This window comes from Hemiscyllium ocellatum, chromosome 26 (genome assembly GCF_020745735.1).
Source record: "Hemiscyllium ocellatum isolate sHemOce1 chromosome 26, sHemOce1.pat.X.cur, whole genome shotgun sequence".
In the NCBI taxonomy this organism is placed as follows: Eukaryota; Metazoa; Chordata; class Chondrichthyes; order Orectolobiformes; family Hemiscylliidae; genus Hemiscyllium; species Hemiscyllium ocellatum.
Window position 1 is genome coordinate 48,768,727 of NC_083426.1, and position 18,828 is coordinate 48,787,554.

General features: G+C 41.0%; 1 protein-coding gene across 2 annotated transcripts in view; it reads right to left on the minus strand.

Moving 5' to 3' along the window:
- Window positions 1-2,415: 2,415 nt before the first annotated feature.
- si:ch211-105j21.9 (sialomucin core protein 24-like) overlaps window positions 2,416-18,828 on the minus strand; it is a 36,477-nt gene continuing 20,064 nt past the window's right edge. For both annotated transcript variants that reach the window (XM_060845197.1, XM_060845196.1), the window contains exons 3-4: window positions 10,053-10,220; window positions 2,416-3,664 (exon numbers count right to left, since the gene is read on the minus strand). In XM_060845197.1, the coding sequence (XP_060701180.1) occupies window positions 3,435-3,664; window positions 10,053-10,220 (398 nt within the window). In that variant the 3' untranslated portion in view covers window positions 2,416-3,434. The remainder of the gene's footprint in view (window positions 3,665-10,052; window positions 10,221-18,828) is intronic.

Sequence of the window (18,828 nt, forward strand, 5' to 3'; positions counted from 1 at the left end):
GATCATAATGAAGAGCAGAGCAGGCTTGATGGGCCAAATGGCCTACCTCTGCTTCTATTACTATGAAACTATGATATGTATTCTGATGACAGTCAGCCTACGTATATGCCAATTTCTCAAGTTCCTCTGTTTCTGCTGTTGCCCTTCATCTGGTATTCAACATTCCACCATAACACTGTTTAGACTTGGCCTGTCCATTCCTTTTGCCACTGAATCCATTTCCTTCTCTGATCATTACCTCAGAATTCTCCTAACATTAGTTTTCAGTTTGACCCTTCTGAAATTCTCTCAGCCTTTCTGTCACCAGTTATTTCCACCCTAAGACATTGCCTACCTCTATTTCTGACGCAAGCCCTGTATATCCAAAATTCTTATCTCTGTCTTTGTAACCTCTGAACACGACTATTTCAAAGATCCCCAGTTGGTCTTCTATCCATCACTGAACTTTTTCTCACTCAGACTCCCTTACCCATATTCTCAACCATTGAGTTCTACTCACCCATCGTTCCTGCTCTTGCTAATTTACTTTGGCTGGCAACCCCTAACCACTTCAACTTTAAAGATCTCAACCATATGTTAAAATCCCTTCATAATTCCTGTCTTGTTTAACTTCCCACAGCCCAACAACTCCAACAAACTCCGATCTCTGAGTCCCTCTGAGTTTGGGTTCTTTTCCAGCTCTCTTCCTTTGCCCTTCAGCAAGGAGGCCACCTGTTCTAGAATTTTCTTCTTAACTCTCTCTCAATCCCTCTACTCTTTGAAACTCTATGAAATCCACTTGTTTGAGTAAGCTTCTGGTTGCCATTCTTACTAACTCCCTTTTTGGTTCAGAATCTACATTTTTCTAACTAAAGTTCTTTGAAACATCTTATGATGTAATTTGACATTACAAGTGATAAATAAAAAATGGAGTGGTGTGCCACAAGACAATGGTGAGGGTTTTTTTTTGCTTACTGGTGGTCTCATTCATCTTCTTTCAGGCAAGTTAGTACCAGGTGATAGGATGTACGTCCAGCAGACTCTAAGGCTTTGAGGTTGCTTTATTATGTTGACTGACCTGATGAGATTAATTAAATATTTCCAGCACTGAACGAAAATTTGTAGTGCATTTGCTGGTATCAGTCTTCACTTCCTCCAAATTTCCTGCATCATTTATTATTTCATATATACCAAATGACCTTTTTTGTCTTGTCTGCCCATTTATGTATAAACATGACCTATACCACAGGTTTTGAAATCATTGGGCAGTTCAATGTTTAGATCTTCTACAATTGAGATTTAGGATATGGTACTAGTTTTCTCATTCACTCAATCACTCTCTCTGCTTTCAAACGTTACCAGGATTCATGCATCATTTCCTATTTGGAAAAAAAAATCATTTCTGGAGAGGCGAGGTGGGTATTGATTCTGTGCTGGTGGAGCAAATCCTGTGAGTCAATCTGCTGCTCGTGTTCTACAAGATGAAGTACCAGCATGAAGCAGATTGGGGAGCTAAACAGTTAATTCAAGGTAAGGTAAGCATTTTATTTCCTTCTGTGAATCATGGGAAGCATGTGTGTTAATGTGAAATTGTTGTGGCCTCATACTGCCACAAGTGGTTGAGAAATTGGCTAAGATTGCTTCTTTTTCCCAGCCAGAAATGCCCCTCCACTCCTCATGCTCCATTTTAATCCCACATAGTGTGTGACAATTCCTGTCAGTTAAATAATGAGGAATAGAGAGGTGCACTGAGAGTCTGTGAATCCAAATTATACAAACAGCAGATGGAAGTAGTCAGTAGCACTTCCTGAGCATCAAAAACTTAGAAAGGCCTTTGTACACTGCTTGCAATAAAATTTCACACTGAAAATATTTATGCTTTGTTTGTACTTTATCCATAAAACATCTTTGTTTTTTCAAAACTTTTTTTTATTAAGAACAACCTCAAAGGCATCTCCCAATGCATTTCATAGCTAACACTCATACTTATAGAGTTTATATATGTTCTTATTGCAGCATTTGTCATTAATTTAGCAGAATTGAGATGCAAAAAAAGTAAAAGACTAACCAAACAGAAATGCTGTGTGATAAATTGTGAAAAAGCTTTAACTTTGATAAGTATTCAGGTGAAAGTCATTGATAAATAATTTTATATCCTTGGATGTTTATAAAAAATAAATCTATACAACTTTAAAATAGATTGCAATAGGTTTCAGACCCCAGAAATTTGTTTAAACATTATACCTTTTCAGTACAATCTACAATTTAGCCCTTAATCTGTAAAAATAAGCATTGCATCAATTACCTGGCCCCTGTGGAACTAGCCATATTCCTACATTGTTGCAAGTCATCATATTGTATCTGTGGTGAAGTGTAGTTAGCAGGAAACGATTTTGGGAATGAATCTGCAAACAATATCAGAATTGATCAATCCAATTCAAGGCAGACTGTTTATTGTTCACTCAATCCAAAATCTTCTGAGGTATCAACATTCCTCCATTAATGCGTTTTTGTGACATGGCCAATTTTAATTGGTGCACCCTTGATTTCAGTTCCCTGGATCCCAAGCTCTGGAATTCCCTCCCTACATCCCTCAGCCTCTCTACCTCACTCTTCTCCTTAAAGACATTCGCTGCTCCATGTTATACTTTTTTAACAAAAGGCTTTCAGATGTTTCAGGACAGTAAAAGTAAATTGCTGTTTTGACCTTTAAGGCAGAATAGTCACAGTCTTCATCGTACAAATAGTGTTCAGGCCCAAGCTAAATTGGCTATTCTTCCTCTTAACCAAACCACCAGAGAACTAATGGGTAGCTGGTGAAGATAACAGGTTGGCGTGGATAAATGCTGCAAGCTCCCCAAAAACAAGTTTTTAATGTCATATGCACGAAGAGGTGGAGAAGTTCAGTGATCATACTTTTTTAAAAACAAATTCAAGAACTAATTGAGGACACATCTTGGTGCATTTAAGATATTACTAGTTTTCAAACATTTTAATGTCTGATTTTCCTGCTGGAAATAAATACTTGATAAAAATTAAGACTTCCTATACCTGATTCTTAATCATTTGAAAATTATTTCCCTTGAAACATTGCTCTAAATAATTGAGTGCACAGCTTGAGAAAGAAATACCTCTGCATTTTAAGATTTTCTTAACGTCAGGTAAATAAGATATTTTCTGTTTGATAGAAAAATTCAGCTATTTGCAAATTAGATCATGGTTGTGGTACAAACAGAATTCGCATACTTATCTAGTTTTGCAAGGCATCTATTGGGAGTCTTGGGTACAAATACACAGAAGCCCACACAGTGCAGAATAGATGCTTAGTTTGGAAGTTTATGGAGGCTTAGGGCTGAAGTATGAAAGTCTACCTAATATTCATTCATTTTATTGTCAATGAAAACCTGCACATGAAACTAGAGTGAGTCAGAGTTTGCACAGTAGGTTATAATGAGCTATATTTGTGGTTGAAATGTGTTAAAGGAAGATCCTTGATCTGTGATCTCTCTTTCTTCCGGTAAAAATTCCAGTCTGAATTGGCTGTACTTGGAAGCAAATGCAGGATAGTCACCGTGAAACTCATCATCTTCTCCAAGAACGCTCATGTTGGGATTATAAACACGTGATTCATCGTAAAGACCTCCTGAAATTACCAATGTGTCATCTGGAATATTGTATCTTCGCCCTATATTTTAAAAAAAACCAGACATTTACACAACAGAAATAGACAAGACTCTACCGAGTTTAGCACCTTTTGTTTTTTCTCCTGGGTTCATCATGAAAATCTAGAGTTTAGTCTAAGTATTGGAGACCTGAATCATCTTGTAATTTTGCCAATTAAGTGGCTATAGTGTATGCCTGCTTCAGGCAGTCAACTGCATTTAAGAAGTAAATTAGTGTCCCATAATATCCAAGGGACTATTGTTGCTATTTCAAGTCCAAACTGGTCAGAACTTGTACTTTTTTTTAGATTAGACTTACAGTGTGGAAACAGGCCCTTCGGCCCAACAAGTCCACACCAACCCGCCGAAGCGCAACCCACCCATACCCCTACATTTACCCCTTACCTAACACTACGGGCAATTTAGCTTGGCCAATTCACCTGACCCGCACATCTTTGGACTGTGGGAGGAAACCGGAGCACCCGGAGGAAACCCACGCAGACACGGGGAGAACGTGCAAACTCCACACAGTCAGTCGCCTGAGTCGGGAATTGAACCCAGGTCTACAGGCGCTGAGAGGCAGCAGTGCTAACCACTGTGCCACCGTGCCACCCATAACCATACTTTCAACTCTTCAACCAGTTACACTGGTTACAAAGTTGAGGAGACACCAGATATATAACCACTAAATTATTTCTATGGAACCAAGAGGAGAAATTTCAATTATTAGGCTATATGTTCTTGATTATTGTGTTCACACCACTCTGATCTTCACCACCAGAAATGCCGGTTGACACTCCAAATAAATTCCATGAGTCACATTGAGCATGATAATTTCTCAACTTCAAAACAGAATAATATTCCTTCAGTTAAGTCTTTACAGCAATGTTATAAATACATTCCTAAGAAAAGGCTGAATTTTACTACAGAAATTGGCTTTGTGTCGATTTCAGTGAGTTTCAAAAGGAGCTTCTCACTAGGAGTTCTAGTGAGTTTTCTCATTTATTCTCTGCAACTTGCTTCATATGCTATGTACTATTTCTCTATAATGCCCTGCTTACACTATCTTCTACTCAGTAATGTATTTGCTACTGTTAGAATCACCTGGCATTCCTGGTGATAGCACTACTTTCAAAGCCAGCTATACAGCGGATCAAGTGTTGCTTGCCATGAGCTGCCCTTCTCATTGCATTAAATAAGGAGGGACTGTAAAAGAAAACCTTCTGAGGGCACATAGATGGTACGGCTGCAAATACATGTGCATATTCATAAAGGTAATGCTATTTAACATCATCACTGAACTGATTGATTGTTGGTATCTGCAGCTACAAGAAACGAGCTACATAGGCTACTCATCCTTAGAGTCATACCATATTAGGTTAAAAATCACAACACCAGGTTATAGTCCAACAGGTTTAATTAGAAGCACACTAGCTTTTGGAGCAACGCTCCTTCATCAGGTGATAGCGGAGGGCTCGATCGTAACACAGAATTTATAGCAAACATTTACAATGTGATGTAACTGAAATTTTTGCTATAAGTTCTGTGTTATGATCGAGCCCTCCACTATCACCTGATGAAGGAGCGTCGCTCTGAAAGCTAGTGTGCTTCCAATTAAACCTGTTGGACTATAACCTGGTGTTGTGTGATTTTTAACTTTGTACACCCCCAATCCAACACTGGCATCTCCAAATCATGAATACCATATTAGAGCAGTCTAAGGGGTGCTATATTTGCCCTAATGCCCAATGTAACATAACATCTTCTCATTATCCAATGTAGGACCATGAAATACTGGAAAGGCATCAAGGTGTTGAAAACATCCATTTCTTTCAGACAGCAAAAGTGATAGAAGAGCAAAGAAAATCAGCATTTGCTTCTGGAAACAAACAGGACAGATTGTCTTTAGAGCAGCAACAAATTCACAGTCAATGAAATATCACTGTCCCAGCTCAGATCTATTGGAACCAGGTATCTATCAAGTCCGATTGGATTTCTGTTTTTATCTGGAGAGTCCTTGACACTGATCCAGCTCACTCAGAGCTAGCTCTCCGAGTGAACAGAATCTTTGACACTCCCATTTATTCCTATTGGATTTATTGCACCTGGCGCTATACAATTCTATTATGCTGAAGGTGATGATCCTCCTGCTCAATGTCTCTGACTTCCTCTTTGCATGACTGCTGCTTCACCCACAGCTCTTCAGCATTCATCACATTCCGTTTCCCAGCTCTAATTGTGCAGAGCGCAGAATGCAAGGATTATGCAGCACACTTTATCTATACTGTTCCACAAGGACTCTGTAGATTGATCCAAAAATCATTTCAAGAACACCTATATCCGTTCTATGATGGCCCTGGTAGAAGAATGGGTGGCATTGTATCATTGCTTAGCCTCATTTAAGGACATGTGTAACAGAGTCATCAGCAAGGTTGCACAGATTAGCCCTTTGATCCCTAATAACTGTCCCCTTGCAAGGCCTCTGATCCTTGAAACAAAGCAGGACCATGGAGGTTCTCAAAGAAATGGAAATTCCCAAGATGTCTGGTGTAGATGTCTAGATGTACCAATGATCAAAGATGACTTGTACTTGATCAAGTAATGGAATCCTTTTTTGATGAAGTTTGCTGCTTTATGTTGTGGTGGGAAATGATATGTGTACAGTCTGCATCTAGGGAAATGCCAGGCCTCGATACAGGAATTGAGATGAAATGGTGTGATCTGCATAAATTGTGCTAGTAGCAGCCCAGATATATTTGCACATTGAGGACTATGAAATCCCACACAGTATCCTTAAAATTATATTTATTGTTGTCACATGTACCGAGGTACAGTGAAAAGTTTTGTTCTGCACGGCATAACTGTCATCTTGACAGCCACTGGGACAGAATGGTCACTACCCTCCAGCAGTTGGCATAGATTTGTGATGGTGTCTTGGGACATCATAAGTTTGTGGCATCTCTAAGCCTAACTCATCTGAAGGAATTGGCATTGAGGATGGCAGACTCTGGGTTCCTGTACATCCTGAGGGGACCTTCTGGATGTTGCTACAGATGCAGAGCTTGCCAGTACACCTGGTACCTTAAATTCTCTGCAACGTTTTAGCATGACTGCTGTGGTTGGATCCATTGGTCATGCTTCCAATGAAGCTGTGTGGAGAATATTAGAAATAGAACATATTCTTAGTAATGCAAACAGTTAGGGTTTGAAATACACACAAATCTCAGTTTAGCCTAGTCCTCCATACAGTGTGATATGAAGAACTTCAACAAGGGGCGTGGGGAGATGTCATGAAATGCTTCAAAACTTTGACATAGCAGATGTTATTCTGATTTATGCAGCACAAATCAGGTCTTGATTACTGAAATCTTGTTTTCACCCCCACCCACAGGCCTATCCCCACTCCCCACATTATCCAATAAAGTCAGTGTTGTATTAACAGCATATTGTTAAATATTTACAGTTCAAGTTGAGAGGAAATCAGCGTCATGCTCCTAAGTGACTACTGAATTTTGGATTAGTTTTGAGAGTTGTGGCCAACTGCTGCAACTTTTAAGATTGCCTGTAATTGCTGCTGCTTCTCTGAGATGGCTATCATTAATCTGTAATGACCAATAACATGGTGAAGATTGCCCATGGGCAGGATTTTGTATCCCACACATTTGGACACTGCATGAATTTCATATGCAGGGTATTATGTTTACAGATTTCTTAGACCTGTATCATGTAAAAATTCAATTAAATGCAATTACTGCTTCAAATTGCTCACGAGTAAAGCTCACATAAAATTACTAGCTCTGCCCACTTGAGTGTGGTCATAGACAATTTCCATTTCCATTGCACATCTATGGTTTGCATGAGAATGGAAGGCAGTGTAAATCACACTTAGCACAGTGAATCACAGGCTCAGCCTGGTATTCACGCCTCCAACCCCCCTGCAGAAATTTCCTTTCTTCCTTGCACTCACTGTTGACTCCATCAATGCTGAGCTACCACACATTCTCACCCAACTCTTTGATTTATATATTTATCATATCCATATTACACTCCAGCCCTACAGCTCAGTTATGTTAACCATAGAGCAGTTGTGACTATTGATGATAAATAATTATTGTCCCCTCTGCATTCCAGCATGCTAGTTTCAATATCCAGAATTGACTTTCACTGATAACTCCTCCTTCACTTCCTGGCCCAAGGACTGATCATGGCCCACTCCGCTGACAAACTTAGACAGACAGCCCCAACTGATAACTGAACAACCCCTGACAGATCTTTGTACAGCTCTCTGACTGACTTATCATGACTTCCTAAGTTATTTGCATTGGACTTACAGGGCTAGCCATGCCCCTCTCCCTGAGATATAAGAGATATCGAACCCTGAATCTGATTGTCTCAAGTGGTTGAATGACTGAGTCCAAGCTCCTGAACTGGAACTGCACACTGGTTTTGAATGATTGATAGTTAGGCAGTGCCAGCACAGTCATCCCCCTTGCCCTGACTGAAGACTATCCCTTCTGAGATATAGTTATTTGATTGCTGCACATGCAGTGTATTGGCTGCATTTGTTGCTGATTCCATGCTGTAGTTATAACCTTGGCAAAGCAAGGTACAGTGACTTGTCCACCCTCTTGTAGGATCACAGGTGAACTCCAAGTGCAGCACTGAAGTGGAGAACCATATTGTAAGTGGTTTGGAGATGTGCCATGATTTTGCAGTGAAGCTGGTACTTGTCTGGTGCCAACCTCAGTGTTGGAGTTGTGGGCAGTTCCCTGTCCAAGGAGTGTGTAAGGGACTGCCATCCAAGGTGGAAACCCAGAGGAGGAAGCAACAAAAAATAAAGTTGCTAGGTTCCTGCTCTGACTTTGATGTCAGGAATAGTGTGTTCATCCAGAGCATGGGAGAATAGAAAACCATGTATAAAATAAGATGAGGTTTGATATGAACAGCACACAAATGGGCCTCTCGCTGCTCACGAGCGAGATTCTTGTTTTGCCATACAAAACTTGGTTCCAGAATGGGATTTCTTTTTCCCCCTCTGTGAAGAATCTTATTTCTTCTTATTTTGCTATATTTCACTCAACTAATTCACAATTGGCCACATTAGGCAGAATTTTCCTAGCCCCTGCACAAAATGGTTTATACTTTTTACCCTGACAAATTGCTCCAAAACTTGTTACTGTAAGTATCAATGAGTGAATTACAAAAGCTGAGCTAAAACTTCAATTTACCAAAAAAAGGGTAATGTTTTGAAATATTAGCCTGAATCTGTGTTTTCAATGATAATGGAGATATGCTTTTAAATACAAGCTTTTGAAAACAATTTCAAGACAAATGTTAATTTGATTAAAATGACGACAAAGTGATGTTGTATATTCATGCTGCATTGCTGTGGACAGGTTCAGCACTGTTAGTCTCTCCTGTAATTTCTCATGGGATTTGATGGAGTATTATTTTCCTCCTTAATGGGTGACTGGAGAACATAATTGTTATTCAGTGCATTCTACAGTATTTGGCTTACTATTGTTAGAATTTAGTTATTAAATATAGACAAATCAATAAGACCTGCCAACTTTGGTACGATCTGTTACTGAAGGTTCAATCTTCTGAGTCCACCTACCCCTTTCCCATTGGTTAACACGCCCATTCTCACACTAATTTGAAAAAGTCTTTATCTAATTGGATGTTTTTGACTTCCAGTCAAAACAACCTTTTATTATACTGCCAATTTTTTTATTATTAATAAACAAAGGTTTAATTTTAAAATATTTTAATGTTCTTTTGAATTTCTCTTCTGTGGCTTGCCACAATGTTGCGATTAATCTTTAATTTTGGAGACTCGAGGTCAGTCCAGGAGATATGCATGTTTCAGTGTGCTTATGGAAATTGCTGAGAGAGAGAGAGAGAACATGGCAGCAAAATCATGGGAAAAAGCTAAAACTGTCACACAAATTATAAACACATTTATTACTAAGACCCCGAAGCAATTAATTTCATTAGATTAGATTCCCTACAGTATGGAAACAGGCCCTTCGGCCCAACAAGCCTATACCAACCCTCCAAAGAGTAACCCACCCAGGCCAATTCCCCTACATTTACCCCTGACTAATGCACTTAATCTACACACCCATGAACACTATGGACAATTTAGAATGGCCAATTCACCTAATCTACACATCTTTGAATTGTGGGGAGGAAACCAAAGCACCCAGTGGAAACCCACACAGACAGTCGCCTAAGGCAAGGATCGAACCCGGGACCCTGGCGCTGTGAGGCAGCAGTGCTAACTACTGAGCCACTGCGCCACCCCCTTGACTTAGTTTTATTATTAAACAAAGCTGATCTACATTTTTTCAGTTTTGACCTGCTAGTTATTTCCAGTGGCTTCTATTTGACTTGTGTTGCTATGCATACCTGGCTCCTCATTTGAAGTGGCATAGAGAGGGCGATGGGTATACTGTGCTCTCCTTTGTTTGCATTTGATGACATTATACATAATAATGGTTAGAATCACAACTCCAAGAATGGTACTTAAGCAGATGGTCAGAATTATTTCTTGTTTTCTCAGATGCATGACTGTACCTGGAAAAAACAAAGTTAGAACTATTAGCATTTTCTTTATTTCTCTTTAGTTACAAATTATTAATTGATGAGGTGTTCAACAAAATAAGACTATCAAAAATCAAGCGGTTCCTGTTTTTACAAAATAAGGGATAAAGCTGTGGAATGCAATTAAAACGTGATGACAGGGCTTTAGCACAAGAGTTACCGTAGTTGTTAAATAGCTAGATAATGAGAAAATTGTTTCCCATCAACATTGATCCATTTTCTAGATTAACTTTTAAGTGACTAATGGAAATTACCAAAGGATCTCACATTTTAAGACTTCTACAGTAAGAAACAAGCTAAAATTTACTTCAAAAACAACTAAATACAAAGCCATAGGAAAGATACTTTTATCTGACAAGTCATTTTTCTGTGCACCAACACTTCTAGCAGATGTGTAGTGATGGAATTGCCAAGTTACTCCCAATTTTCCAGTAAGTTCAGTCCTCATTACCACATCAGGTCAAATGTTCTAGAATTGTAGAATCATAGAACTATGCAGCATAGAAGGAGACCATTCATTCCACTGTGTCTGTACCTGCTCCTAAAAGAGCTACTCAGATAGTCCCATTCTCTAGCCCTAACTCCACAGCTCTCTAATTCATCATTTTCAATTATATATCCAGCTCTCTATTGAAACCTCCAATGGAAACCACCTCTAGCACTGTCCCAGGGCTTCGCATCCCAAATCCCATTAAATTGCTAAATAAAGAAGTTTGTCCTCATTTCACTCCTAGCTCTCTCGCTAACAATAATGAAATTGTGACCGACGGTTACTGACATACCAACTAGTGGAAACAGAATATCCTTCTTTAACCTAGCAAAATTGTTCATAATTTTGAACACCTCAATAAGGTCATGCAAGGTTTGTGACTCAGGTTGAGGGTTAGAGTGTAGGTTTGCTCGCTGAGCTGTAGGTTTGATATCCAGACGTTTCATTACCTGGCTAGGTAACATCTTCAGTGGTGACCTCTAAGTAAAGCAAAGCTGTTGTCTCCTGCTTTCTATTTATATCTTTCTCCTGGATGGGGTTCCTGGGGTTTGTGTTGATGTCATTTCCTGTTTGTTTTCTGAGGGGTTGATAGATGATATCTAGATCTATGTGCTGGTTTATGGCGTTGTGGTTGGAGTGCCAGGCCTCTAGGAATTCTCTGGCATGTCTTTGCTTAGCCTGTCCCAGGATAGATGTGTTGTCCCAGTCGACCAGCTTATACAGAAAATCGACAAACATTGACTAAATACTCAACCACACCAGCAACCATCCCAACACACACAAACGAAGCTGTATAAGAACACTATTCAATGAGCCACCCCACACTGTAGCACAGACGAACTTCGAAAAACAGAGGAGAACCACCTATACGACGTATTCAAGAAGAACGGATGCTCAAAAAACACAGTGCGCAGATTCATCAAGAACAAACCACAACAAGCAGACAAAACACAGCCAGAAACCCTAACCACCTTACCATATATCAAAGAAGTTTCGAAATGACAGCCAGACTACTGAGACCCCTCGGAATCCTGGTAGCACACAAACCCACCAACACTCTCAAACAAAAACTAACAAACTTAAAAGACCCAGTACTACCCATGGACAAAACCAACGTCATCTATAAAATTCCATGCAAGGACTGCCACAAACACTATGTAGGACAAACAGGAAGAAAGTTAGCCACCAGGACACACGAACACCAGCTAGCCACAAAAAGACACGACCCCCTCTCCCTCATAGCCCTACACAAGGATGAAAAAAACCACCATTTCGACTGGGACAACACATCTATCCTGGGACAGGCTAAGCAAAGACATGCCAGAGAATTCCTAGAGGTCTGGCACTCCAACCACAAGTCCATAAACAAGCATATAGATTTAGATGCCATCTATCAACCCCTCAGAAAACGAACAGGAAATGACATCATCACAAACCCCAGGAACCCCATCCAGGAGAAAGATATAAATAGAAAGCAGGAGACAACAGCTTCGCTTCACTTGGAGGTCGCCACTGATGACGTTACCTAGCCAGGTAACGAAATGTCTCGATATCAAACCTACAGTTCAGTGAGCAAACCTACACCCTAAATCAATAAGGTCACATTTAATCTTCTCTGCTATGAGGAGAGTAAACCCAATTTCTAAACCTTGTATCTAAAATCCCTCATTCCTGGTATCATTCCAGTAAATTTCCTAACATCCTTTCCTAAAAAAAACCCACAATACTCAAAATGTGATCTAGTATTCCATAATCAAATTCCACCATGATGGCCTTCTTCAGTGATTCCTTGATCTTTAAATCTCAAAAATCTGCATTTGTTCTATGTCTTCTTTTCAAACAGAAAACCATCTCTCACCAGCATTCTGTTGTGTAGTTGCTAACACAATCCAGTCTTTCCCTTGGTCTTCACAACAGCATCTGATATTTTCTTTCTCTCTTGCCCTGTATCTAAAAATCACAGAATCTCTACAGGATGGATGCAGGCTATTCAGCCCACCAAGTCTTCACCAACTCTCTGAAGAGCATCCCATTCAGACCCAACCTCCCTACCATATCCCTATAACCTTGCATTTCCCATAGCTTCATTCCTGAAGAAGGGCTTATGCCCGAAACGTCGAATTTCCTGTTCCTTGGATGCTGCCTGACCTGCTGCGCTTTTCCAGCAACACATTTTTCAACTCCGATCTCCAGCATCTGCAGACCTCACTTTCTCCTCCAACACATTTTTCCCATAGCTAATCCACTTAACCTGCATATCTCTGGACACTATGGTCAATTTAGCATAACCAATCCATCTAACCTGCACATCTTTGGACTACGGGAGGAAAATGGAGGAAACTACACAGACACTGAGAGAACGTGTTGCCGAGGCTGGAATCAAACCTGGGTCCCTGTGCTTTGAGGCAGCCGTGCTAACCACTAAGCCACCCTGCTGCTCAACTGTCTCTTTCAATATCAGGATATGAAAGCTGCCACTTGATTTTCAATAGATTCTGGTTTGAGTTTATTTCTTACAAATGTCCTCGCAGTTGGCATCATGATGAAGCAATCTGGAAAGAGTGTCCTGCTTGTTGGGAAAAAAATTGGAGTGACATCACAGGGTAATAGGAGTGGTCTAACCGTACTGCAGAAGTAGAGGCTCCAAGGGAGAGAGATGATTAGTAAGCAACAGGTAAGATTAAGTAAATATTTACAGCTTATAGTTTGTAAGGTTTTTTTTGTGGTTTATAGCTTCGAAGAGCTGTATTCTGTAGCAACAAGGAACACGAAAGAAGGGCCCGAGAGGACATAGCACAGTACAGGTCCTTTGGCCCTCGATGTTGTACCGACCTTTTGTCCTACTCTAAAATCAAACTAACTTACGTACCCTACATTTTACTATCATCCATGTGCCTATCCAAGAGTTAATTAAATGTCCCTAATGTATCTGACTCTACCACCACTGCTGAGTGCATTTCACGCACTCACCACTCTCTGTGTAAAGAACCAACCTCTGACATCTCCCCTAAACCTTCCTCCAATTACCTTAAAATTATGCTCCCTTGTGATAGCCATTTCTTCCCTGGAAAAAAGTCTCTGGCTATCCACTCTATCTATGCCTCTCATCAACATGTACACCTCTATCAAGTCACCACACATTCTTCTTTACTCCAATGAGAGAAGCCCTAACTCCCTCAACCTTTCTTCACAAGATGCTGTCCAGTCCGGGTGGTATCCTGGTAAATCTCCTTTGCATCCTCTCTAAAGCTTCCACATCTTTCCTATAATGAGGTAACCAGACTGAACACAATATTCCAAGTGTTGTCTAACCAGGGTTTTAAAGAGCTGCAGCCAGCATAACCTCACAGCCCTTAAATACAATCTCCCTGATAATGAAAGCCAACATACCATATGCCTTCTTAACAATCCTAGCAACTTGGGTGGCAACTTTGAGGGATCTATGGACATGGACCCCCAAGATCCCTCTGTTCCTCCAAACTACCAAGAATCCTGCCTTTAACCCTGTATTCTGCATTCAAATTCAACCTTCCAAAAGGAATCACTTCAATTTTTTCCAGGTTGAACTCCATCAGCTGTGCATCCTGTCAATGACCTGTTGCAACCTATAACAGACCTCCACTATCCACAACTCTATCAACCTTTGTGCCATCGAGAAACGTACTATCCCACCCTTCCACTTCCTCATCCAAGTCATTTATAAAAACCACAAAAAGCAGAAGTCCTAGAACAGATTCCTTGGAACACCACTGGTTTGAGCTCCAGCTGAATACTTTCCATCTACCACCAATTCTGTTATCCAGGCAACCAAATTTCCCTGCATCCCATGTCTCCTTACTTTCTGAATGAGCCTACCATGGGGAACCTCATCAAACTTCTTGCTAAAATCCATTCAAACTACATCCACTGTTCTACCTTCATCGAAGTGTTTTGTCACATCCTCAAAGAATTCAGAAAGGCTTGTGAGGCATGACCTGCCCTGTACAAAGCCAAACTGACTATCTCTAATCAAGCTATGCTTTTCCAAATAATCATGAACCCTGTCTCTCAGAATCCTTTCCAATAATTTGCCCGGTAAATGTGTCCAGGAAGGATTAACGTAAGACTGACCAGTCTGTAATTCCCAGGATTATCCCTATTCCTTTTCTTGAACAAGGGAATAACATTTCCACCCTTCAATCATCTGGTACTATTCCAGTGCACAGTGAGGACGCAAAGATCATTGTCAAAGATGCTGCAATCTCTTCCTTCATTTCCTGCAGTAACCTTGGGTATATCCCCTCTGGGTTTAAAAGTGTGGTGCTAGAAAAGCACAGCAGGTAAGGCAGGAGAATCGACATTTCAGGAATGTTCCTGCTGAAGGGCTTATGCCCAAAACGTCGATTCTCCTACTCTTCAGACGCTGCCTGATTTGCTGTGCTTTTCCAGCACATGTTTTGACTCTGATCTCCAGCGTCTTGCAGTCCTTACTTTCTCCTAATATCCAGACAGGCCCAGAAGACTTGCCTATCCTCATGTTTTTTCAAAATTTCCTCCTTCTTAACAGCAACCTGTTCAAGCGATTCAGCCTGTTTCACACAGTCCTCACAAATGGCAAGGTCCCTTTCACTAATGAATACTGAAGCAAAGTATTCATGAAGGACCTCCCCTCCCTCCTCAAACGCCAGGCACAAGTTCCCTCTATCCCTGATCGGCCTTACCCTCACTCTGGCCATCCTCTGTTTATCACAAAGATGTAGAATGCCTTGGTGTTTTCCTTAATTCTGCCCATCAAGGCTTTTCCATGCCCCCTTCTAGCTCTCCTAAGTCCATTCTTCAGTTCCTTCCTGGCTACCTTGTAACCCTCTGGACCCTGTCTGATCTTTGCTTCCTCAAACTTAAGTAAACTTCCTTCTTCATCTTCACCAGATGTTCCACATCCATGATCACCCAAGGTTCCTTCACCCCACTATCCCTCCCTTGTCTCAGTGGGACAAACCTATTCAACTCTCGCACCACGTGCTCCTTAAACAACCTCCACATGTCTGCCATGCATTTCCCTGAGAATACTGTTACCAATTTATCCTTCAGAGCTCCTGCCTAATAGTATTGTAATTCACCCTCCTGCAATTAAATACTTTCCCATACTGTCTGCTCCTACCCCTCTCCATAAATATAACAAAGGTCAGGGAGTTGTGATCACCATCACCAAAATGCTGTCCCACTGAGAGATCGGACACCTGGCTGGTTTGTTGCCATGCACCAAATTCAATATGGCCTCCCCTCTAGTTGGTCTATCTACATATTGAATCAGGAATCCTTCCTGGACACATCTGACAAAGTCTGCTCTATCCAAACTATTTGCACTAAGGAGGTTCCAATCAATATTTCCTGTTTTTGACTTTCATACATAATGACTCAGTAGACAAACTCTCCTCGATGATCTCCTTTTCTGCAGCTGTTATGCTATCCCTGATTAGCAATACCATTCCCCTACTTCTTTTACCTCCTTCCCTATTCCTTTTAAAACATCTAAACCCCAGAACATCCAACAAACATTCTGCCCCATGATATCCAAGTCTCCGTAATGGCCACAACATAATTGATAGTGGTTGACATTAAGCATCTTCCAAAAGGTTTAAAGGGGTAAGTCATGGCAAGAGAACGCAAACATTTGGTCTACTTCTCCTGCTTTATGTGGGAAGACAGGCATTTTTCCAGTACTTGGGACCAGTGCAGGAAGTGTGGCCAGTTGCAGCCCCTGGTAGGCCACGTTTTGGAGCTGGAGCAATGGCTGGGAACACTACGGAGCATACTTGAATCTGAGAATATTGTGGATAAATCGTGTTGAGTGTTGGGAGAGGTGTAGTGGTACGGGTGGTGCTGGATTGAAGTTGGCCTCTCAGGTGAAACCAGGACCAACTAGGGTCATGCTACTATGGTTGGTTCTGCTGCACAGGGCGTAGTGCAAAAAAATGTGGAAAGACTATAGACCTTAGAAGATTCAATTATAGGGGAATAGACAGACATTTTGTTGGCTGCAAACGAGACTCTAGAATGGTAGGTTGCCTCCATGGTGCTAGGGTCAAAGATGTCTCAGAGCAGACAGGACATCCTGAAGTGGGTGGGCGAACATCCAGGTGGTTGTGGTACACATTGGTACCAATGACAGGTTTCAAAAAAGGCATAAAAGGTCATAAAAGCAGAATATTGGAAGTTAGGAAGCAAGCTGAAAAGTAGGATCTCAAAAAAGGTAGTAATGTTAGAATTACTATCAGTGCCACATGCCAGTCAGAGTAGAAATAGCAGGGTATATCGGATCAACATGTGACTAAAAAGATGGCATAAAGGGGAGGATTCCAGATGCCTGGTGCATGAGGACCAGTTTGGGGGAAATGGGACTAGAACAATCTGTACAAGTTACCCCTGAGCAGGACCAGGACTGATGTCCCAGGGGAATATTTGCTAAAGAATGGTTGGAAGAGTTTAAACTAAACTGAGGGGGGGATGGAAACCTATGCAAGGCATCAGAGGAATGGGAATCAAGAACAATAACAAAACGCAGAAAGAGGAATAAGGCAAGTATTAAAATAGGCAGAGGAATCAAAGATCCTAACAAGAGCACAGTTTAAAAAAAGGTAGGGATGGGACAAGGAGTGTTAATAACACAATCTTGAACACATGGTGCATTCAAAGTAAGATGAATTAATTGATGTAAATGGGTATGATACACATGGATTGAGGCAAGTTAGAAATAGTATCAGATGCAAAAACGACATACAAATTGGCAACAAAAAAATCCAAAAGATCTGAAGATTGGGAATAGTTTAGAAGTCAGCAAAGGAGGACCAAGAAATTGATTAAGATGGGGAAAATAGAGTGAGAGAGTAAGCTTGTGGGGAACAGAAGAACTGACTGTAAAAGTTTCTATAGATATGTAAACAAAGGAAGATAGATTAAAAACTAATGCAGGTCCCTTACATTGAGAAATGGGGTATTTTATGATGGGGAAACAGGCTGATGGATTAAATTCATACTTTGCTTCTGTCTTCACAAAGGAACTCATGGTTCTGACATGTATCAGCCACCAAAACTTCTCATGGCATATCTCTGATCTATTTACAGAAGCTTCTTCACTTCAACGCTACACCTCAAGCTGCATTTATCATTGTAATCCTGCAGCACGGACACTGTTCTGCTCAGGGACACACACCCAGCTCAAAGACTGGACCAGGCTGCATAAGGAGTAAGGACCATCTCTGGATTCTTTCACACTGTTGTAGTATTCACTCACTCTGCACTTGTCTGGATGCTCAAAGCATTCCTGTTTTGCCGTGTCCTTTTGTGCTTTGCCCCCTGAGCCAGATATACCAGGCCCACATCACTGAGCTCTGAAGAATCATACTGGACTCAAAATGTTAGCACTCTCTCTCTTTCTTTCTTTCTTCCTCTCTTCCTTTCTCTCTCCCTCCAGATGCTGGCAGACTGGCTTGTTTCTACTGCATGCTGTGTGTTTGTTTCATATTACTTATGTTTCCATTACAGAATGGCAATGCAAAAACAGATCATGCTTCAGTCAGGTCAAAGGGGATAGCCTTTGCTCAGTGGATCCTGGCACAATGAGTCAAGGACAGTCTTCAATACCAGTCCACAAGTTTAGGTATAGTCAGTCAGCCACTTGGGGTGGTCAGAGTCAGGATGCTTCCACGGAAGGAGCAGGATGCTGTATTGTTGGGGTGCCCACATCAGGACACTTCTTGCCCAATTGGGTCTGCTTAGGAATGAGACAAAGACAGGTATTAAGGAAGATGCAAGTGCGGTAACATAACAGCTGTTACTTTTAATGCAGGTGGGGAGGTGACGAAGCAGGAAAAACAAAGGCATGCAGGGATATTAGCATTGGGATGGGTGACAGTTAGGGAAGATATCACATGGAATAGTTCCAGTGATAGACCATGTGCCAAGATAGGTACAGTAACAGAGTTTGAGAGAAATGTATGAGAGAGAAGATGGTGGTCCTTACTGGCAAAGTGGAAAAGGTAATTGACCTTCCTCCCACAGTGCTGGGCATTCCTCCAGATGGCTGATACTGTACCGACCCAAATGGCAACA